A 23,500-nucleotide genomic window follows, 5' to 3' on the forward strand; every position below is an offset into this window, starting at 1 on the left:
AGAGTCATTTATCCCGCCGGGAAAATAGCAACAGCGCCGAGACCCGCCCACAAAGTTACTTGCGCTTTGCGCTTGACACTTGCGTTTCAGATCGTTAAAATAGGGCCCTAGATGTGTTTATAGGTGCACATGGGGCAGATGCCACTTTTGTTTCCCTTTTTGTGTTTTCCCCATCCCTAAATGGCAAATTTTTCTGCATTGACCTTCTCTCTCTTTCCTCTCCCTGTTCCACCCAACAATCAATGGTCCTCTTACAGGACACACACACATGTCTGAAATAACAACCTCTTTGTTTATCATTCCACTCTTCTACACACTCTCTAACGACCTTCAGTCTCGTAGTGCTCAGCGTTCCCTCTCTAGGGAAATCATGATGTTTTATTAGCTTATCTATGTCTCGCATACACTTGTTCCCATACAACTTTCTCATATGGTTAAACACCGGTGTATCATATTTTTCACAGCTCCCATTTTTACTTTGAGATTTTCCCATGCTGATTACACTGTGTCTGTGGTGTTCTTTCGGTGCGCCTATTGGACGTCTCCAATAGACCAGATTTTTCCCTAAAATCGGACAGGAGGAGCTCTAGGACTGACTCGGATTCACTTCCCCACCAGTCCGCACCCCAAAGATTTGTTTAGAAGCTCTAGAAATGGAATCGATCCAGTCCACAGCCTACATAAACCGATTTGGTTCCCGACCTCGAGATTGATAACACGTCAAAATCACTACTCTACCACAGACCCAGGTCATCAGCATGGTTTCATCTCTCTATTTCCCCAATATTTTTTTTTGAATAATTTATGTTTGTCTCTTACCCAGTTCTCAGTGCCACTTGAGTTATTTTACGATTCCAATGGTGTCCCTCCCGGGCCCCGGCGGTCGGCTCCTCTCCCTCAATCTATTCGGGGTAGGACTGAATCTCGCGATTTCAGGATGATCAGTCACCGTCCGCTCTCGGGTCCAAAAGGCACATCCAAGGAATCACACTTCTGACACCAAATTGTTGTGGCAAATAAACAATTCTGACTAAGAGACAAATGGTCAATCAGTGATTACAATGGTTTATTTCTTGCAAGAAAGGCACACAGTCAGTCAGCAGAATGTGAGAGTGCGCGCACGGAGGGGAGGCTCCCTCTGTCTTTTATATCTCTGCTACTCATAACATAGATAACATAGGGCCATAGCCCAGGCTCATAGCCAATTGAACCTTTCTCTACCTCAGTTTTTTTATTTATTGCTTTGGTACTATTTTGACAAGTAAGGTGTACATTTTCAAAACACTTACTGCTAATATCACAACAGATCATCAAAAGTGCACTTTTTTCAAACATTTAATCATGTTTTCCATTGTGTTAGTACAATACTCAAAATAACAAAGCATCCTTTTCACAAAACAAAATAACTGTTTCATCTATACAAATGTTTCATTCACAGTAGCTGCATTTCATAATGCCATTGCTATCAAACTTATGATTTGCATCTATTGCATTTTGTTCAGTTTAATACATTTGTCTATTATTTAATCTAACTGATCTTAATGGTGAATCAATTAATCATTTGGTACACCTATATATTTCTACATATACAGATTCTATAGATATAGTTTCTGCTTTGTTTGCAATTTGTAATGAATTATTGTATAATAATACAACCAAATGTAATGAATTATTTTTACATTATAAGTGATTTTTCTTAGATTATAACCACTATGTTCAAAGTGTGTGTGTGTGTGTGTGTGTGTGTGTGTGTGTGTGTGTGTGTGTGTGTGTGTGTGTGTGTGTGTGTGTGGGGTCTGTGTGTCCGGGTAAACTCTACATTATGGGGACAAAATGTCTCTACAAAGATGGCAATATCCAAAATCCTTGTCCTTGTGGGGACATAAACTGTCTTGTTTTTGAATAAATAAATAAAATAGTATAAAAGACATTTCAGAGAAAGTTTCTCAATCTTTTCCATTGGCCAAATAGTATTATTTTAATGGATTTATATTTTTAATGGAAACAGATAGGCCTTATTGTGCATTATTTGCACGAATATATTTTCTCAGACAATCTGTTATTATCATGGTAAGCAATCCTCTCTGTAATTAAACATTAAAACACAGCATACTACAGGAAAAGTGTTCAAAAGCACTGCATCCATATGATATTCTGATAAATATTTCTATTTATTAGAATATAAAAAAAATGCTGTAACTTTTCAGTAATGATTTCATGTAATTTAAGTGTTTAACTCCATTAATGAGAAATGCATATTTCATATCAGATGTAAAACATGGTTTAAATAATTTTAATTTTTATTTAAACTGTAATTGTGAACATGCACTGTATTTATGATTAGGACTCATAATGAAGATTGTCCTTCATCATAAAAAAGCAGCTGCATTTTGATGGCTGTAATCTCGTCAGGCTTACTCTCACTTTTAGTGTCCTTCTTCACATGTCTAAAACACAATGTAGATATTTTCTTATGTACATCATTGAATACTTCACGCGGAGTATAGCTCAAACTGAACTGATATCATAACTGATATTTGCGCAGTGGATACCGTACCGTGGTCGGATAAAACCATGAAGGAAATAAGCAGTGGGCAGTGCCGGCTGATGAAAAATATCTTAGGTGGGGCTGTGCCATATTCAGTCAGTTTTAATAGTCTGGTAATCATAGGAGCCATCAAGTATTTTAGCGTTGTGGCTCTTCCTCATCCGTCAAGCATCCACCCTTCTCTCAATCAAAACTTTTTTTTTTCTCTGAATGTTACTCTTCAGCTCACATTCTACCTTATTATATGTTGTTTCTCAGCCTCCCCGGGAAAGTCTATTCCAGGGTACTGGAGAGGAGAATCCGGCCGATAGTAGAACCTCGGATTCAGGAGGAACAGTGTGGTTTTCGTCCTGGTCGTGGAACACTGGACCAGCTCTATACCCTCTACAGGGTGCTGGAGGGTTCATGGGAGTTTGCCCAACCAATCCACATGTGCTTTGTGGATTTGGAGAAGGCATTCGACTGTGTCCCTCGTGGCATCTTGTGGAGGGTGCTCTGGGAGTATGGGGTCCGGGGCCCTTTGCTAAGGGCTACCCGGTCCCTGTACGACCGGAGCAGGAGCTTGGTTCGCATTGCCGGCAGTAAGTCATACTTGTTCCCGGTGCATGTTGGACTCCGGCAGGGCTGCCCTTTGTCGCCGGTTCTGTTCATAACTTTTATGGACAGAATTTCTAGGCGCAGCCAGGGGCCGGAGGGGGTCAGGTTTGGGGACCACACAATTTCATCTCTGCTCTTTGCGGATGATGTTGTCGTGTTGGCCCCATCAGACCAGGACCTTCAACATGCACTGGGACGGTTTGCAGCCGAGTGTGAAGCGGCTGGGATGAGAATCAGCACCTCCAAATCCGAGGCCATGGTTCTCAGTCGGAAAAGGGTGGTTTGCCCGCTTCAGGTTGGTGGAGAGTTCCTGCCTCAAGTGGAGGAGTTCAAGTATCTTGGGGTCTTGTTCACGAGTGAGGGAAGGATGGAACGGGAGATTGACAGACGGATCGGTGCAGCTTCTGCAGTAATGCGGTCGCTGTACCGGTCTGTCGTGGTGAAGAAGGAGCTGAGCCGTAAGGCGAAGCTCTCGATTTACCGGTCAATCTACGTTCCTACTCTCACCTAGGGTCATGAGCTGTGGGTTATGACCGAAAGGACAAGATCCCGGATACAGGCGGCCGAAATGAGCTTTCTCCGCAGGGTGGCTGGGCGATCCCTTAGAGATAGGGTGAGAAGCTCAGTCACTCGGGAGGAGCTCAGAGTAGAGCCGCTGCTCCTCCACATCGAGAGGGGCCAGCTGAGGTGGCTCGGGCATCTTTTCCGGATGCCTCCTGTACGCCTTCCCGGGAAGGTGTTCCGGGCATGTCCCACCGGGAGGAGACCCCGGGGAAGACCTAGGACACGCTGGAGGCACTATGTCTCCCGGCTGGCCTGGGAACGCCTCGGTGTCCCCCCGGAAGAGCTGGAGGAAGTGTCTAGGGAGAGGGAAGTCTGGGCATCCCTGCTTAGACTGCTGCCCCCGCGACCCAGCCCCGGATAAGCGGAAGAAGATGGATGGATGGATGGATGTTTGAATCCCTCTTTGTTTGTATCTTTAACCTAGCTTTGTAAGTGACCTCTCTGTATTACTTTCTGCCCTTGATATGTGTATTGTGCTTTGATGTTGATTTTGTTCTATTCCTTAAAGGGATACTCCACTTTAAAATGAAAATTCTGTCATCATATACTCACCCTCATGTTGTTTCAAACCTGTATGAATTTCTTTCTTCTGCTGAACAGAAAGGAAGATATTTAGAAGAATGTCAGTAACCAGACAGTTTCTGGTACCATTGACTTCCATAGTATATATTTTTTCCTATTATGGAAGTCAATGGTACCAGAAACTGTCTGGTTACTGACATTCTTCTAAATATCTTCCTTTCTGTTCAGCAGAAGAAAGAAATTCATACAGGTTTGAAACAACATGAGGGTGAGTATATGATGACAGAATTTTCATTTTAAAGTGGAATATCCCTTTAACCCAGTGGTTCTCTTAAAGGCCTATTTATACTTCTGCGTCGAACTGCCGCCGTAGCTACGTCGTAGGCTGTGTGTAGCGCGCGTACCCTTCGGCGTACCCTGACGTGCACCTCTCCAAAAATGTCCGCGTAGAATTGACGCGTTGTTACATTTTTGGAGAGGTGCACGTCAGGGAACGCCGAAGGGTACGCGCGCTACACAGAGCCTACGACGTAGCTACGGCGGCAGTTCGACGCAGAAGTATAAATAGGCCTTTAGAGTGTTGTACCCCCTGAGGCTTTTAACATCCTTCTGTGTACGCCCTCTCTGAAGTCACTACCTTTTCAGTAAGGGACAATATTTGCCCCATTAAATCGATATTTCCAGTGCATTTTTTTACCTTTATAAAGTAAATAATGCTTTAAATTTTGTATTTTTAAAAAAATCAATAGAGAAATATGCAAAGATTGTAAAAACGAAGTGATGCGTTTAAACCGCCAGTAGGTGGCGGCAAGTCACAGTCTTTTTGAGCGAGTCATTTGTTCATCAGTAGCAAAGCACCCTAAGCAGGTTGTTGGCCAGCCGCCCCTCCTATTAGAACGAAGGCATGTTATTAATTATTGTATAAATCTCATATAATTGAATTGAGTTATGCACGGTATGTAATTGGAAATAAACTACTTGTACTTTCATATTGTGTAGATGTAGCCTAATATTAACATTATAATATAAAATAATAATTAGTACACCAAAATAATAAAGACTGCATGTTAATGTTTATAAAACCACCTCCAGATGAACTTCAAAAAAAGAAAAACAAAACAAAACAAGAAAACAGTTTCTCTAAAAACAAAGCACGGTTTATTAAACATTCAGTAACAAACAAACAGCCCATATGAATCAATTAAAACAATATTTCCGCAGATTTTACACACAGGCTTCTATACAATCCTTTTGCAGGGGTAAATGCATGAAATAGAGATGCAACGAGCAGATCTGGCTTTATTCTTCAGAGATCTCCTGAGATGCTTTCCAAAGGAACTTGTTTGGGTGACAGCTACTGATGACTGAAATCAAATTACATTCCGATTATTTTTATGTTGTTTGTTTCAGATGTGCTGAAATGAAACATGGCCCATCCCTGATGATGACGATGATGATGATGATATTACAGAGGTTATTAATACAGTGCAGAAGCTTTAAACAGCAGGAGCTGATGAGGTTAAACATGAGATGTAGCGATTGTCCCAGTGCAGTTTTCACAGGCGATCATGCTGTAAAGTCTTTATACTGCCCCGCTGTGTGATAACTCACTGAACCTCTCTATTAGGCTTCCTTATTGATGGCAAATGTGTATTTAGAGTGTATTCACTGATATCGTCACATTATCAACTGAAAGTGTTTACAGACTATGTGCTTCTGATATGTGACTGCTGTGACAGTTTGACATATTACAAATCTAACTGCACATACAACACACAGAACAATTATGTAGTCAAACATAAACGTAACATGAAATAGTTGGACATTCCTATAATACATTTGTGTTAAATAAATGGGAGTAAAAGGCTTCTGGTGGTTCCTTCTTTGACAATGTGTGGGCATTTAAAAAAAAATAAAAAAAAAATAAAAACAATTACAGAACTGTTCAAACGTTTGGGGTCAGTAAGATTTTTAAAAAAAAAATAAAAAATAATAATTTCAGCAAGAAACAATTCTATTTAAAATAAAAGCTGTTATTTTTTAAACTTTCCATTCATAAAAGAATCCTGTAAAAATGTTTTGTACATTGATAATAATAAGAAATGTTTCTTGAGCACTAAATCAGCGTTATGTGACACTGGAGTGATGATGCTGAAAAATCATCTTTGCATCAAAGGAATAAATTACATTTTAATATATATTAAAATAGAAAAAGAGTTATTTTGAATTGTTTTAATATTGCACTATAATACTGTTTTTACTGTATTTTTTATAAAAAAAAATGCAACCTTGGTGAGCAAAAGAGACTTTCAAAAACAATAAAAAATCTCATCAACGCCAAATCTTGAACGGCAATGTAAATAAGTGCTGAACTGCTGAGGTTTAATAACTGAAATGACAATACTTTGCTGACAAATAAGAAAACAGTTTTGAATATGAATTTGTTCAATTCATATTTTTTTTTCAATTTTAAGACATTCAAAATCATCCTCATTATGCTAAATGACATCAGTGATGACACTCATGACCCTATACTATGAAAACTGAATATAATACATTTTAACGGGTGGATGTTCTGTTATTTCTACATGCATGTATTTGTACAATAACCTGTCAAATATTCTACATTCTTTCATTCATCTTAATGAATCCATGAAAAATATATCTGCTGCAAGATGATGGACAACTACATTTCTCTTCACACCCAACCACATTCTGTCATCGTTTATTTACTCTCATGTCGCTCCAAACCAGTATTTCAATTTGAGAAGTATTGGTACTTATTGAGCTCCAAATATGAGCTAAACGTATCATACATTTGAAGACCATTCTGTCGTTCTTAAGTCATATAAAACAGATTGTTCCGGTCCTTGATTATGAATAGTTGCTCCGCGTTTGAAGCCATTGTAAATTACTCTACAAACATACACCTGTGACCACATTACATCAGTATTATGTGCTACTGTGTCTGTTGCTTGCCAACTATTCAGCTTCTGAAGAATTATATTGCTTGGTGGAAGATTTATTTTATTTTATCAATAGCATTACATATTTGTGCATTTTGTGCAGTCTTTAATTGTGAAATTAGCTGATAAATAAAACGCAGTTCATATGTTGACATGAACTCTGTTAAATTTGTGTCTAGGGTGGGAATTGAAGATCAGATTTATATTCGTTTTGTGAAGACACATTTATGTTGCCAAGTGTAATAGGAACTGTTTGAACAAATCAGATAGCTATCCCATCAGTAAAAACACGTGACCACATGTGAACAGGCTCATAGATGACACACCTGATGTGCCATATGTGAATATGTGAACACAAATGAGTTTTTTTTTTTTTTTTTTTTTTACTTCGTCAAAACTTCCCTTTTTTTGCAGGTCTGGAACAACAAGTAAATGATGACAGAATTCTCATTTTTGGTTGAACTTTTCCGGTAAACCCTCTCAATACAACTGAACTTACAACAACACCCAACTACTGGTCTGTTTAAGACTCTCAAAGGTCTAAAACAAATCACCCTAAGACACTCCCACACATATGACAATCAGTGATGTCACTACTCCTAGCTATTCCAGTGTCCTTATTAATCACTAATGGTCTGAAAAGTGTTGATCTCCCCGGGTCACAAGTCATCAGAGCGGGCCGATTATCTCTACAGGAAACACTGTGTACAGTAAGTGCACATTCCAAATGATATGATATAATGTAAATGATATTTAATGTTGAAGAATGCATCGTCTCATAAGGTATGTCCCATACTGCTGCTGACCAGTCCTTTAACGTTTGTCACTGGTCTGACTCCATGCAGCTGTTTGCGTCTGTCGATAAACGCGGCAAGTCTGACGGTGTCCAGTGGTGTTTTGGAGTAATCTCCACTATGAGCGCTGACCCACGGGTGCTGCAGGCACGAGGCGGAGCTCGGCCTCTTTCTGGGGTCCTGGTTGAGCGTTGACACGATGAAGTCTTTGGCGGCCTGGCTGACGCCGCAGAAGTACTCCTCTGGGAAGCAGAAGTCCAGCCTGCAGATGTTGACACAGGTCTCCTCCAGACTCTCGTCCAGGAACGGGGAGACTCCGCTGAGCAGGACGTAGGCCAGCACCCCTACGCTCCACACATCTGTAGACAGGGACACCGGGGTGCCCTGGACGAGCTCTGGAGCGGCAAACTCAGGGTTCCCCAAGAGGAGATGCACGTAGCGGTGACCCGAAACCTGCACTGCGTCACCTAGGTCCGAGAGCTTCACGCAAGGCACCGGCACGTGGAGGTCCACCAGCAGATTTTCAGGCTGAGGAACAAGAAATAGACTTTCAAGACTCTGCACTAGATTTTTAAACTCTGTTTTAGTGGTCACAGACCTACATACTTGGTCTTTGCTTGTACAAAACTCGAAATGCTAGCGTGACGTGGATGGTTGCAAGGATGTTGGTATTTGGCTGCTGCTAGATAAGTCCCTCGCAAAGAAAGTCCGTTCACTTGGCCGCCATGTTGGAAGCTACTTTGGTTATGCAAGACCAACTCCAATTAACTTAAATGTGGAAATACTGAAAACTCAAAAACATCTGACATGAGCCGTCTCTTAAATGTTGTCTCTTATGCTCAAATAACATTAAGAAGTGTATCTTTCAGGTTGGTCCCAATGTGCAGTCTCAGGAGCTTTGTCAATTGACTCTTTTATTTAGTATTCAGGACTTTCTGTATTGGATTCATCATATTTTTTGCATTGCAGTTTCTCCCATTCATAGTAATATAAGTGAACAGTCTTGGTATATGCAGTCTTTGGTTTTATTTAGGTTTTTAGCACGCTGCTGCACGGTTAGAGTGTTGCTAAGGTGCTGCTTTGGATACGTGTCTGCTAAACTTCTAAATAGTCTAAATATGCTGATGTGGGGGTATAATGTTTCACCTTGAGGTCCAGATGAGCTACTCTGCAGGTGTGCAGGTGCTGCAGAGCTTCCAGTGTGTCTTTAATGAAGAACGCCACCTTCTCCTCCATCAGCTCATCGTGAGCCACTAGATAGTCCAGCAGACGTCCATCTTCAACACTGAACACATAAACATGATCACATCAATGCATGTCTTTCTTTATTTTTTAATGCCAATTCTAAAAAACTTGTATCTGAGTTTTAGGACTCATGTCTGCTACACTCTTATTCTTTTATGGTCTGGAAAAGCCAGGCATGAATATTCTTCAAAACATCTTATTTTGTGTTATACTTGTCATACAGTTTTGGAATGGCATGAGTGTGAAAATGTGACACAATGTTTGTTAATGGGTGAACTATCCCTTTAAAGCAGAGGTTCAACTCAACCCCTGTGAGTGAATTCGGACACTGAGTGCGCCGGAAGAGCTGCCACTTTTGCATGCTTTGTGATTGATGTTTAATAATCATTTAAAATGGCTCGAGTAGAAATGAAAAGGTTTATATTAAACTCTGTCATGGAAACAGAAACTTAAGTAAACAATTTACAAATCAATTAAAAGGAATTTATAACTATATGATATTACGCTGTACCCACATTGAACCAGCGGTTTGGAAAATGGATGATTCAGCCATCTTCTGGTCAGACGCGGGAATTCATTTGACGCGTGACTCTCACAGTGCATTATGGGTATTCTCTAGCTGTTGAGTGTACATCAGTTGTACACTCATTATTGCGGTGCATTATGGGATTGAATGAGGGCAGGTGTGCTGAAGCAGGCTGGAAATTCCCAGGAGCAGGGTTGAAGATCTCGCTTTAAAGATATTGATCATTTTTAAGATAATCTCTCATATTCTACACTTCTGTAGCATCTTTTTCCTTGAAGTTCAACTGTCATCATGCTTGTCAAGTTTTTTTTTTTAAATACTAAAACAGTCATAATTTACTGTACGCCATCATTTTATTAGAACATTAGAACAAGCTGTTTGTACCATCAATACTTCTACATGTATTTGATAAGATTGGCTACCTTCATACTGCCATAGGTCACTCTGCTGTTCATTAGCATTGGCCAAATTGTTGTCTAGACATACGTGATTTGTCTAGTCTAGGCCCATAACTGTTGTGTCAATGGAAGAGCTTTCCAAATGGATTTACTCACAGCTCAAGAACCAGCATGTAGGCCGTGGGCGACTCATAGGTGTCAATCAGCGCCACCAGCTGGGGATGCTGGACATGACGCAGGATATCGGCCTCATGGGCAACCTGCTCTTTCTTCTGCATCTTCTTATTGACACATTTCACAGCAACCTCCTTCTTACTGGCCTTACTGAGACACTTCCTCACCACTGAGAAACGACCCCTGAAACAGAGGAGATGTGAAACAAAAGTTTGTTACTGACAGGATGAATGGTGCTAGACTGCTTTTTAACGAAGGTAAAATTTATATATTTACCGTCCAATTTCACATATTTCTGTGAACGCAGATTCAAAGTTGTCTTTCCACTGGATTCCAGTGCCGTCATATGTTGAGGCTTGATGAAAGAGAGAAATAGAAAAAAAATTAGTTTGGAAATGTGTTTGGAACAGAAAACTCAGTTCTGTTCTTAAACCCAGTACTGCCGACCAAAACAATACAGGCATCATATATGTTGAGATATTAGCAGCATAATTATGCTTCTTTCTATGGATACTTTACTAAAATGGAAGGCAGCATCGCATGTATGCTGAGAAGTCGATCTCAGATTGCAATGTGACAAGCTCAGTGATTTTTACATTTATTTAATATATGCATTCCATTCTAAACTGAAAGGTATAGATAAAAATACTTAAAATGGTGCAAATGAATTAAAGCCATCATTTTACCCAATATTTGTGTGTGTTGCTTACATTATATTTGTGATTATGAAACTCTACTGATATCAACTGCACTACAAAAAAAATCATATTCTTAATGAGTATTTTTGTGAGAAGCAACAATCCCTAAAATATTCAATTGTTTCATATATTATTTCTTGAATATAAGTTCCGGTATATTTTGTCTTATTAAACTGTCAGATTTTCTCTTCTTTTTAATGTAAATGAACATCTTAATTTATTAGTTGTATTAAGGGATTTTTTAAATTTTAGATTCTGTATATTTTAGAATCTGTATTGAAAGCAAACCTTAATATCTTATGTAGTGTTACTTCTCAAGTAAATGTATCTTGTTTCATCCATCTTTTTTATGAGTTGTGTAAAGTATCCATCATACAAAGTAGCAATAAAAAATACTATAAAAAAATAATTCAAATTAATATTTCTAAAAGTATTAAAGCGACTGATATTTATACTACTGAAGCATCAAATGTACAAGTACATTTTATTAATAAATGGCTAACAAATTCTAAAATGTTTCTAAAAATATTAAAGTGACTGATATTAAAATGGCACAACTGATGGTACAGAGGCAACTGGAGTGTGGTTTGATAGAATCGTTAAGATACTGTATGTAAGAGTGTATTGTTCACCCGAAAATGAAAAATTGTCATGATTTATGCGACCTTACAGATCTGTGTGAATGTGTATGAGAAAGGAAGGTAGTTGACTTTGGTGAAGCACTTCGTCCTCACCTGTGCTGGGTAAAGTCACCATGTTTGAGGGTTCACTGGGTGGGCTGATGCCCCACGGGTTACTGGCACTGACTCTGAACTGATAGTGCCCACCAGGAATCAGATTCTCAATCTTCACACACACGTCTGCAGTGGAGACCACCGACTTCTGCCACACCAGAGAGTCTGCACACAAGATCAGACACACACATTTGTGAACCCAAAGCTGGATGATTAAAACATGCATATGACACACATCCATGTCATAAGATTAACTTTGCAGACAAAAAAGTATGCATGGACCTGGATAAAGATGCTATATCATATACTTCTGTAGAAATGTATTTATTCCTGTCAAAGTTCTTTGCACAAAAAAAAAAAAAGTACTGTACCTTTAAGAATTTTTTTATGTACACAACTGTTCAAAAGTTAAGGGTCAGATATTTTTTTTTAAAGAAATTAAAACTTTTATTTAGCAAGGATGCATTAAACTGAGCAAACATGACAGTAAAGACTTTTACATTGTTAGAAAAGGTTTCCATTTCAGAAATTCTGCTCTTTTACATTTACATTTACATTTATTCATTTAGCTGACGCTTTTTATCCAAAGCGACTTACAATTGCTATATATGTCAGAGGTCGCACGCCTCTGGAGCAACTAGGGGTTAAGTGTCTTGCTCAGGGACACATTGGTGTCTCACAGTGGATTCGAACCCGGGTCTCTCACACCAAAGGCATGTGTCTTATCCACTGCGCCACTACCACTTTTAAACTTTCTAATTAAATTTCTAATCACAATTTCTACAAAATCTTAATTAGCTATTTTTGTGACTGAAGACTGGAGTCTTCTGCTGAAAATTCAGCTTTGCCATCATATTAATAAATTACATTTTAAAATATATTGTAACTATATTTATAACTGTATAAATTGTAACAATATTTAACATATTTTTTTACTGTTTGTTTGATCAAATTAATGCAGCTTTGGTGACCATACAATATTTTTTTCAAAAACATAAAAAGATTTTACAGACTCCAAACATTTGTGCGATAGTGTAAATGTTTTATGTTAAGACTGGTAACTTTTCGCAGATGATTCACACTATTGTTCAACAGGGCAGGTTTAAGGTTTTAAGGTTTAAGATGAGAAACACTGTTGAAAGTGGATCAGACCGAGAACCATAACAGACTTATAGCCAATCAACAGTAGGGGGCGATACACTCATGATAGGGGAGGAGAGAGAGGGAGAGAGAGAGAGAGAGAGAGAGAGAGAGAGAGAGAGAGAGAGAGAGAGAGAGGGGGAGATTTGAAGAAAGACTGTAGAAAGAGAAATGGCTGAAAGACATGACAAAAGAGAAAAGATCAGAGGAATATCACTGGGAAAAGAAGGGCAAGAGCTCACAATTCATGATTATCATTAGTTTTGCTATGTTTCATAGAACCAAGATATGCTGTTGTTGTTAGCTATAGTAACAGGACAGTTTTGACAGTTATTGTAACATTACTGTACCCTGGTAATCCAGAGTTCTCGCAAGATCACAAGTTGAATTTGCTCAGCGAGTTACTCTGGCGTCGAGGCGGGCCAGAGGCGAGATGGCGACAGCGCTGCGACGTCGAAGTCATTAGTAAACATTGCAAGATGGCTATGGATGAACACCAGTTGTGTGAAACGGCTTTGGCCGCTACAATGAAGGAGTTAGGCTTGGCTTTTTAATCTAAAACAGGAACAGAAGACTGCTCTCGAATCGTTCCTTTGCAAGAATGACGTTTTTGCTGTTTTGCCGACCAGATACGGCAAGAGTATAATCTACCAGTTAGCACCGCTGGTAGCTAAGCGTTGGGGGTTTATTGTTGTGATTGGTCGTAGTGTTATCCAATTGCGTGCAGTGAGATTTTCAAATGCATGCTTGGTGCCGCCCCTCGAGCTGGCTAATTTTCATTAGTCGATGCCAGACCCTTAATCTTTCAGATTTAGGTCTGGATTTCCAGGCTAGCATTACTGGTGACTAACAACAAACTCTAGCTCGTATATACTCTTGTGTATACTGCATATTCATGTTTTTGCTCTTCCTTGCCATTTGTTTGTCATCTTCCCATTATTTTTTCATGAAGCATTATTTTGCTTCGCTTCAGCTGTATGATAAAGAGACATCCACTCGTGCATTGTGTATTCGTGAATTATGGGGGCGGAGCAATGAAAGGAGAGACGTGTAGGGGTGATTTCAAATATCAACAGTGATTCTCAGAAATTACTTACTGCACCTTTAAATATCTGAACACAGAATAGGTGATGATAGGTGACCCTGGATCACAAATCCAGTCACAAGTAGCACAGGTATACAGTATTTGTGGCAATAGCTAACAATACATTGTTGTATGGGTCAAAATTATCGTTTTTTCTTTTATGTCAAAAATCATTAGGATATTAAGTAAAGATCATGTTCCATGAAGATATTTAGTAAATTTCCTACCGTAAATATATAAAACATTTATTTTTGTGAGTGAATGCACCACAATCGCGAACATAAACGAACAACTTCAAAGGTGATTTTGTCAATGATTAGATTTGTTTGCACCCTCAGATTCCAGATTTTTAAATAGTTGTATCTCGGCCAAATATTGTCGTATCCTAACAAAACAATTTCAAAAAAATGACCCATGTGACTGGTTTTGTGGTCCAGGGTCACATATGTAAATGTGGGCAATCATATATTAATGTGCTCAGAGTTGTGACAGCACAGAGCTGTTTAGTTTCAACCAGTGTTGTTGGTGGATTGGGGAGGGATGCGAACGTGAGAGTAGAGCGTTTTATTTCTACATAGTCCATCAAAGTCTTTTATTTCAAAAGAGCAACATGACCCCATTAAGTGTCTCTCATTACAACAGAAATCTCAGGCAGTGGTTCTCTCAGTGGAGGTTTGTCAGTGTAATGGTTTACCCTCCTGCCTGTACTCCACAGTGTAGCTGGAGATGGTAGAGTTCCCCGAGCTGACCGGAGGAAGCCAGTGGACAATCACTGCAGTGCTGCTGGCCTCCTGAGCCACAGGTCGAGCAGGGGCTGCTGGGATACCTGGACCACAGAACAACTGCCATTACAGAGGATCCAGATCTACAACACACATCGTCATTTCTCTTTGTGTCTTCTCACCTTGTACTTTAATGGATGCAGATGAAGAGGCTGTGCCATGGTCATTCACAGCCACACACGTGTAGATGCCAGTGTCCTGTGGCATTAGATTACAGATCTTCAACACTATATCACCCGTATCCCTAAAGTGGATCAGGCGCAGCACACACAGAGTGAGAAAGTTATTTTCAGATAAACAAACAAATGCCACAATTAAGCCAATTATATTAACAAATCGGTTTACATATGACAAGCATCTGTCATATAAAATAGTTTATTCAGTACAAAAACAACATGCTATTGAAAAATATAAAAATCAACATTCTGCATATATAACAGGAATAGGTCAAAAGTCATACAGTAAGTCATAAAACAAACTTGAGTATCAGATTTAGGGATGTGTTTGAACTTGTTTATGTTCTCCATAGAGAGTTAAAGATGTGATGTAATAATAAACAGATCTTTGTAGCAGTGGCTGGGGAGTAGGGAAACAAATCACAAATATGTCTTTGGGTTGTATAGTGCTCTTGTGTAAGTGAGTTAAGAGCCACAGTCAGTGGTGCAGTGGAGAATAAGAAGAAGAAACCTGAGGAGTCATGGGACAGTTACATAACAGTGAGACTTGTGAGGTCACATGGGTACAGTTTTCCCACAGACGGACTCAGATTACATGATCTGAAATTGAATATCCTGAAACCAATCAGTGTCTTAGACTCAAATAAAGATGTTTCAATATAGAATTTCAATAATCCACATTATACCAGGAGAACAAGTGGTTTAACAGGGTTATAGGATGCAATAGGGGTTATGCGGAACGCCCAACGTTCGAACCGGAAAACAGGTATAAGCATTTCCGGTTTGCACTACCGTACGCATCTGCAGCAGTAGGTGATCTCTGAGGTAACTTATTTTTCGCTTTTTTAGAAAACAATTCTTATTTCTGTTTTAATTAAAATGTCACGAATGCTTAAGTATCAGAAACAATTTTTTTTTATAAAAAAATTCAAATGCAGTCTTCATTTGATTGTTTTAATCGTCTGCAAGCAAATATAAAAGGTTAAACTACTATGATAGCATACAAGTCTAAACTAACTTGCTGATAGTTAGCTAACTCTACATCGGGTGCCATTAGCAAAAGCTACATATTAACTTACATACCTTCATAATCATGAATAAATGAGGAGGCGTAAAACTTAAATCCTTTATCTAACGGAGTACTCGGGGCTCTGGAAGTCCGTTTAGCAAAACGATGTACATCTGAAATGGATAGAATGGGTAGCTCCTGTAAACACCGGCTATAAAAGGTCGCCATTCCTACGCTGTGTTTACCTCAGTAGCTGACGACCGGAAGTAGTTATATCTGTTTTGTAGAACCCGGAAGTATGTTGCGCATAACCCCTATTTTAAAAGTTCTTTATTTTGTTTAGTTTATTGGGTGTATTAGAATAGGTTAACATGCTTTAAAGTTAAAAAAACACATTACTTTTCCACATACAGTACAGTCTTGCAGCACCTCTATTCCCAGTCTGTCTGAAACGCTCTGACTGAGGTCTGGGTTCTACTAAGCCCCTCCTTCCGAAATACTCAGAGTGCTCTGATTGGCCAGCTGACCCAGTGCACTGTGATTGGCCAAACACATTAAGCATTTGTCTGGAAAGTTACACCCTTTACCAAAATCGCAAGCTTAAGCTTCAAATGCCTCTAAAGCGATTGTAAACAAACAGTTCATGTTCTCTGTTTTACCATATCAGTCTAAGCCTGAATCCGATTATGACGATGTGGATTGATCAGAGTCAACTTTGCAAGCACAACTTGTGTATAGCCGGCCTTGTCCTCTCCCAGGGTCAGGAAAGTGTCCTCCATTAAATGTGCTGAACTCAAGCAAACTTTTGGGATGTACAGCTCAGGAACAGTGTTATAAATACATCTTAACAACTGATTCCTAATTTCATCAGTTTTCAATCCCTTTTGTGGGAAACTATGAGTTTTGTACCTGTGCACTTCGGCCACCGTAACAAACAGATGCATTACACTAAAGGAATGGAAAACACACAGCCTCTTTAAGAGTTTCAGCTCAACTCATGTGCTTAGTCTGTGTGGTGATGACTGTGGACTTGTACCTGATGTCGATAGTGAATCGGTTATTGTTGACCAGCAGACTCTGATCGGGTCCCTTCAGGGTGATGGTGGGCTTGGGTCGAGCACACACTTTACAGCACAGAACCACCGTCTCCCCCAGAGCACACGACACGTCCGCCAGAGGCGTCAGGAACTCTGGAGACACTGCGTTACAGAGCCAACACATCATTCAGATCACACTGCACTGGTCATTCATTAAAACACACTTATAGCATACCACACATTCACATACACTTGGACTGTATTTTTATTTATTTTATTTTTTTACAAAATAATAATATAGAATTTCACACGGCTAATTCAAAGTCTAAAACAAGCTACAGCTGGCGACATATTTATGGGGTTATTGTTTAATATTTCCATGAGTTAGATGTACATTTAAGATATCTTTTATGTCTCTTGATTTGTTATATTTGTATTATATGCCCTGTATAAAGTATGTATTTTATGCCTTTTGTTTATTTTTCTGTACAGCACTTTGGTCCACTTCGGTTGTTTTAAAATGCTTTATAAATAAAGTTTGTTTTTTTATTATTGATTTTCGCTATGCATTAAAATGTATAAGCTAATTGGGTTAAATTATTCAATTTTAATTTACAGTGATGCTTTTATGACACATCTTCAATTAAAATATGGTGTGTTGAATATGTACTGTATAAATTAAAATGCCCTATATATATATATATATATTTTATATATATATATATATATATATATATATATATATATATATATATATATATATATATATATATATATATATACACACACAAACACACACACACACACACACACTGTGTGTAGCCTACTGTGTGTACCCGTCAAAAGTTTGTGATCAGAAGTATAGGTTACATTTTGTGCTATAAGAACTGAATGGGCATATGTTTATTTTTTACCTTTAATAACACATTGGCTCATGCATTTCTCATTGTCCTGCATATAATTATCTGCATATCTAAATGTGTTATAATTTTAAGTAGACACATTGTGTCTAATGGGGGCATCTCCCCCATCTTACCCTGTGAAAAATACAGACAAACATCACAGCATCTGTACATTCATAAACTCACCCTCTTGGATGAAATTAGGGTTCAACAACTGCAAAACAGACAGATGAGTGTTACACACGCATACACAGATGCAGCATTTCAGAGGCTCATATTTTCTACACACAAATACAGAAGGAAAGCTTTATGTTGTGTCACCTCAGCACAAGCCAGCAGAGGGCAGTGCCATCGCACGAGAGACACAGACACTGGCTGGATTTGAAATGATACACTACTCATACTATTTCTGCCTTATACACAGTGTTGGGGGAAGTTCATTTTTCGAGTAATGTGTTTGATTTCTTTTTATGGAAAGTAATGCATTACGTTACTTTTGCCTTACTTTTTCTCACCTGGGCTGGGCTTGCTTGTTTGTTTTATAATAATAAAAAACAAACAGAAGTTATATTTTTGCCAAATACAAAGGCCCTTTTACACCAAAAGTGAAATGAATAAGCCTCAGGCTGAATGAAATGCACATTGACTCCTGTACAGTAGAGGGCGCCGCTCAAACAAACCTTTCAGCTGCTGTCATTCTGGAATACAGAAGAATTGGACCCAGGAGAAGAAAGTTTAATGCAGTGTTCGAAATCAAGCCCTATACCCTCATTCAATATTCCCTACATTACTCCACTAATATAGTCCACTGAAGGAGTGAATGAAAACTAGTGAGTTCAGACACTGAGTGCGCTGGAAGAGCTGCACTTTTGCATAGTTTGTGCTGTGTCATTTGAAACAGCAAACTAGCAGCTCCAGTAGTAATGAAAAGATTTATCTTGATATCTGTCATTGAAACTATTCGACTTTTTGATGACGGTTTATGTATGCTAATCAATTAAAAGGAATTTATACCTGTATGATATTACGCTGTACCCCCATTGGACCAGTGGTTTGGAAAATGGATGGATGATTCAGTCATCTTCTGGTCAGACGCGGGAATTCATTCGACGTGTGACTCTCACAGTGCATTATGGGTATGTAGCCACTGAGCATACATCAGTTGTACACTCGTTATTGCAGTGCATTATGGGATTGAATGAGTGCACTCGATAACGTCCACTATGGTTTTGGACACCACTACAAATGGCTGCCCCCTCAAATAGTGTCCTATTTAAGGGTATAGGGGGTGATTTCAGACACAGCCTAACACCCTTAGCTCAGAAAGAAAGAAACAAAGAAAGAAACACAAATGTGATTTTTATCAAAAGTAAATTTTTCCATATTAACATGGCTGAACTGGATCATAAAAGGTCAGCAGCAAAGGCATTGATTAATAAAGTGAGATTAAATACATAAAGTATGTGTGTAATTTAACATTTAATTATTGCAGGTTTGCGTTTTACTGTTTTTATTCATTTTGAGGAAAACTGAATCTGTTTTTATGCTATGAGACGAGTAAACGCATGCTCACATATAGTGTAGAGCTACAATAACGCCTCTGCACTTACTCCCGATTTCTCTCATCAGAGCTGTCAGTCAATACATGAATTAATAACTTTTTTTACAACAAAAATGAACCATCACTGAACTTACTTAAGCTGGACTGTGACGCTATTTTCTTCTTGAAACAACAAACGTCGTTGCATTATTTTCCTGTTATCACCGTAAAGCTGCTTTGAAACAATCTGTATTGTAAAAAGTGCTTTATAAATAAAGGTGACTTGACTTGGCATGGGAAAACAAAGTAACTTACTTAAAAAAGTAACTGATATTTTGTTGCAAATTTAAAAGTAATGCATTACTTTACTAGTTACTTGAAAAAAGTAATCTGATTATGTAACTCGCATTACTTGTAAGGTGTTTCCCCCAACACTATATAATTATATGGGAGAAATATTAACATTATGAATGCTATTTGGTATTCTGCTATTGTGTATGTTCAGAATAGCACACTACCATACCATTGGTACAGATTCTGCAGTGTGCTGTGTCGTGTAGAATGTGAAATAATCAATTCAGACCAAAATACATTGGCCTAAATGAGAAGTACAGTATACAACTAAAGCACACTGCTTGAGATTTCCAAAACCCAATGCACTCCAACTGATTTAGGATTTCTGGTGAGATGTATTAATGAGTAATATCACACACAAATATCTCTTTTATTTGAACTGCAACACACACTGGCTGTCGGAACGAAGGCCCCGCCTCTCAGTTATAAGAGCCAATAGCCTCTCTGATAGAGACATCACCTGGTCTTTCTGCTCCAGAACAGTGACAACAAATAATTTTAGCCTGATTTGAGGTAAAGAAGAAAAATGTATGATACTTCTGTCAGATTTTTGCAGATTGGCCACTGACTGAACACACTTTCTCCAGTAAGAACTCTTAATGAATTTAACATACACTCACTGAGATCATGTGACAGCTGTACTCTTTGAGACATTGCAAAAGCTTTTCACTAGGGTTGAGGCCCGTTCACATCAGGGCAGATCACTATAACAATAACTATATTAGCATCCACACCAGCTGACAATAACGTTCTGTTTGTTATAAGCTCATGTGGTTCTGTCGTCTGACATTCAAATGCTCAAGCTCTTTAAAGTCGGGTGAATTTGGATTGGATGTCAATGTTTTATCATTAATAAGCTGTAAAAAAGTTGTTCTGAAAGTGATTTCAACAATATCATTCCTCTGTGTTGTTATGGTTGTGCTGTTGACTTCACTATTTTGAAAGAATTAGAATGATTGTTAAAACTTTATAGTTACAGTTAACGTTATAGTTATCATCTGTGGTGTGAACGGCCCTTTATACCAGTCACTCCACACAATTAGTTCAAATAATAAATTACCAACAACAACTTAGGCCAAATAAAATGCAAAAGGGGTTACAACGTCATTAACAACTTAGAGCTTCAAAAGCTGTACCTATTTACTATTCAATTCAGTTTATTAAAAAATAATACTACCAATAAATAAATAAAAATATATAAATCTACAGGGCAGCATGCATTGAGATCAGGATCTCTACCTCCATACTAGTTTTGGGGTCTAGATCATCCTCACAATCGGACTCGTCTGAGCTGCGGGACTCCTGTGGTTCGGGTCGAGAGAGAAACATGTTACACACTCACAGACACAGGAATACAGCGGGACGGAGTTTACAGTCTGAAAGGAACCCGGGCCAAAATGACAGGAATACAACAATCCTTACATTGAAATGAACTACTTAGTCAAATCGTTAATAACAAAATAGGAAAATTGAGAAATATTGTAGTTTTTATATAGTAGTATTTTACCAAATCATATTAATAATGATAAAAAGTTTAAAAAACAAATGTTTATTAATTTATTGAGAAGTATTGGGATCTAATATATATATATATATATAATTATGCATTTATAGTCATGCAGTTGTTAGCAGATTATGTCGTAATCATTCAACTTTTCTAATTACAATATATAATGGCTTTTAAAAAAAAGGAACAAAAGCTAATATTTGAAACAATGTGTGTTTCTGTCAGTGTCACTGTACAAACGCAAGTGGGGTGAGTGACGTGTTCAGTGTTTATTTCCACACAGGTGAGGATGCAGCGCGCACACGCACACACACACACACACACACACACACACACACACACACACGCACACACACCTCATCCTCCTACTCACTTTCTCAGTGACCTTGCTGCTGAGAATTTCCTTTGGCTTACGCAGTCCATTCTCAACTTTTATGTCACTTTTGAGGGGCGCACTTTCCTTCTCTGCACGCTTGCGAGCGCGAAGCGTGTTCCACGACAGAGATTTCCTGTTGTGTCAAAACATCAAGTTGTCAAACCCACACACGCTGGTGGAAATGCAAATCTAACAGCGGGGAAAAGCAAATTAAAGTGCTGGAGGGGGGAAATTATTTCAGGAGGGAAATAGGGAGGGCCAAAAAAAGAAACAGCAAACAGCGAGACGCTCACTATTGTTAACCTATTTTTATCATCATCCAGTTCCATTTATAGAAGCTTAAAAAAAGTTTTTGGACACTTTAGTACAGTATTCAAATGTTCTTAAGTGTGCCCAAATATTCTCATACACTGTATTTCAGCATTACACAAGCATAATCTTGTACAGTTCATTCTTCATTTTATTATTATATTAACAAAAGTTTGGGGGCAGTTAATATTATATATATTAAATTAATACTTCTATTCAACAAGGATCCAATAAATTGATCAAAAGTGGCAGTAAATACATTGTTTTTGACATTTGACAATGTTTCAGGTTTTTTTTACTCTCTATTCAAAGAATCCTGAAAAAATGTCTTACAGTTTCCACAAAATCATTACGCAGCACAACTGTTTTCGACGTTGATGACAATAAAAATGTTTCTTGAGCATTCATTTCTAAAGGATAATGTGACACTGAAGACTGGAGTAATGTTGCTGAAAATTCAGCTTTACCATCAAAGGAATACATTACATTTTACAATATTTTCAAATAGAAAAAGTTCATTTAAAATAGTAATACTATTCCATAATATGAATGTTTTGTACTGTATTTCTGATCAAGTAAATGCAGCCTTGGTGAGCAGAAGAGACTTCTTTCAAAAACATTAAAAAAAATTTTTTGGAAGGATAGTGTATATAAATCTACATCCTTACACCATGGTGGACACACGGTTTGTGTGAGAACAGCAATCATTCATATCATTCACTGCAAATCCTGCTTCACACACAAACCTGTCACACTGTCAAGGACCACGGAGGTTAGTACAAACGCAAAATAAGTGTTCTACACACTACATTACGAAATAAAACAAATGAAAGACAATAAAAACAAGATGCACCACTTCTACACTGCAAACACAATGAAGAAATCCTTCAAATGTACTATTAGCATTCACTTGGCACTTTTATTTTATATTAAAACAAAAGCAGTCTATTTGACTAGGCCGTGTTAAGTCATGCGCATGTCAAAGTTTTATTTTACATATTTAATATAATACATTTCAAATCATTAGTTACACTACAACATTGCAACTGTAGTTCTATTGCACAAACCTGACTTCATTAATAAAGATTCACTTAAATAGTGCAAAAGGCTCTTTACAGGAATGTGCTACAAACAGTAAACAAACCAACAGTATGTACAGTAAATGGCCAACATGTGATCCTGTAGAAGAAAACAAAAGAAAAGTCTATACAAAAATACAAATACTTAAAACAAATACACAATCTATAAAAAATTGCCATAGACAACAGTATAATGTTCTCCGCCAGGAGAAACAGGCCAAATCCTTCAGACGGCCTTCCTTTCACTTTTTCTTTTTTCTTTTCACACACACACAAACAAAAAGAAAAATCATATCAACAAATAAACAAATAAACAACGAAAATGGTGTTAGCAAATGAAATAAGTGTCCAGACGTGTCCATTTCCACACTGATGTAAGATTCTTGGCAAATCCTCAGTCTACAAAATAACAACGACGTGCTTCGCTAAAGTCCTTTCA

At 38.3% G+C, this 23,500-nt stretch overlaps 1 protein-coding gene across 7 annotated transcripts in view; it reads right to left on the reverse strand.

The window, feature by feature from the left end:
* Positions 1 to 5,366: 5,366 nt before the first annotated feature.
* The window catches only part of kalrna (kalirin RhoGEF kinase a), a 223,734-nt gene continuing 205,600 nt past the window's right edge, over positions 5,367 to 23,500 (reverse strand). For all 7 annotated transcript variants that reach the window (XM_082176022.1, XM_082176019.1, XM_082176018.1 and 4 more), the window contains 11 exons: positions 21,671 to 21,806; positions 21,030 to 21,092; positions 18,083 to 18,110; positions 16,994 to 17,156; positions 14,895 to 15,016; positions 14,685 to 14,816; positions 11,767 to 11,931; positions 10,611 to 10,689; positions 10,317 to 10,517; positions 9,138 to 9,276; positions 5,367 to 8,519 (listed from right to left, as the gene is read on the reverse strand). In XM_082176022.1, the coding sequence (XP_082032148.1) occupies positions 7,974 to 8,519; positions 9,138 to 9,276; positions 10,317 to 10,517; positions 10,611 to 10,689; positions 11,767 to 11,931; positions 14,685 to 14,816; positions 14,895 to 15,016; positions 16,994 to 17,156; positions 18,083 to 18,110; positions 21,030 to 21,092; positions 21,671 to 21,806 (1,774 nt within the window). In that variant the 3' untranslated portion in view covers positions 5,367 to 7,973. The remainder of the gene's footprint in view (positions 8,520 to 9,137; positions 9,277 to 10,316; positions 10,518 to 10,610; positions 10,690 to 11,766; positions 11,932 to 14,684; positions 14,817 to 14,894; positions 15,017 to 16,993; positions 17,157 to 18,082; positions 18,111 to 21,029; positions 21,093 to 21,670; positions 21,807 to 23,500) is intronic.

Source organism: Leuciscus leuciscus (genome assembly GCF_965113295.1).
Source record: "Leuciscus leuciscus genome assembly, chromosome: 7".
Lineage (NCBI taxonomy): Eukaryota > Metazoa > Chordata > Actinopteri > Cypriniformes > Leuciscidae > Leuciscus > Leuciscus leuciscus.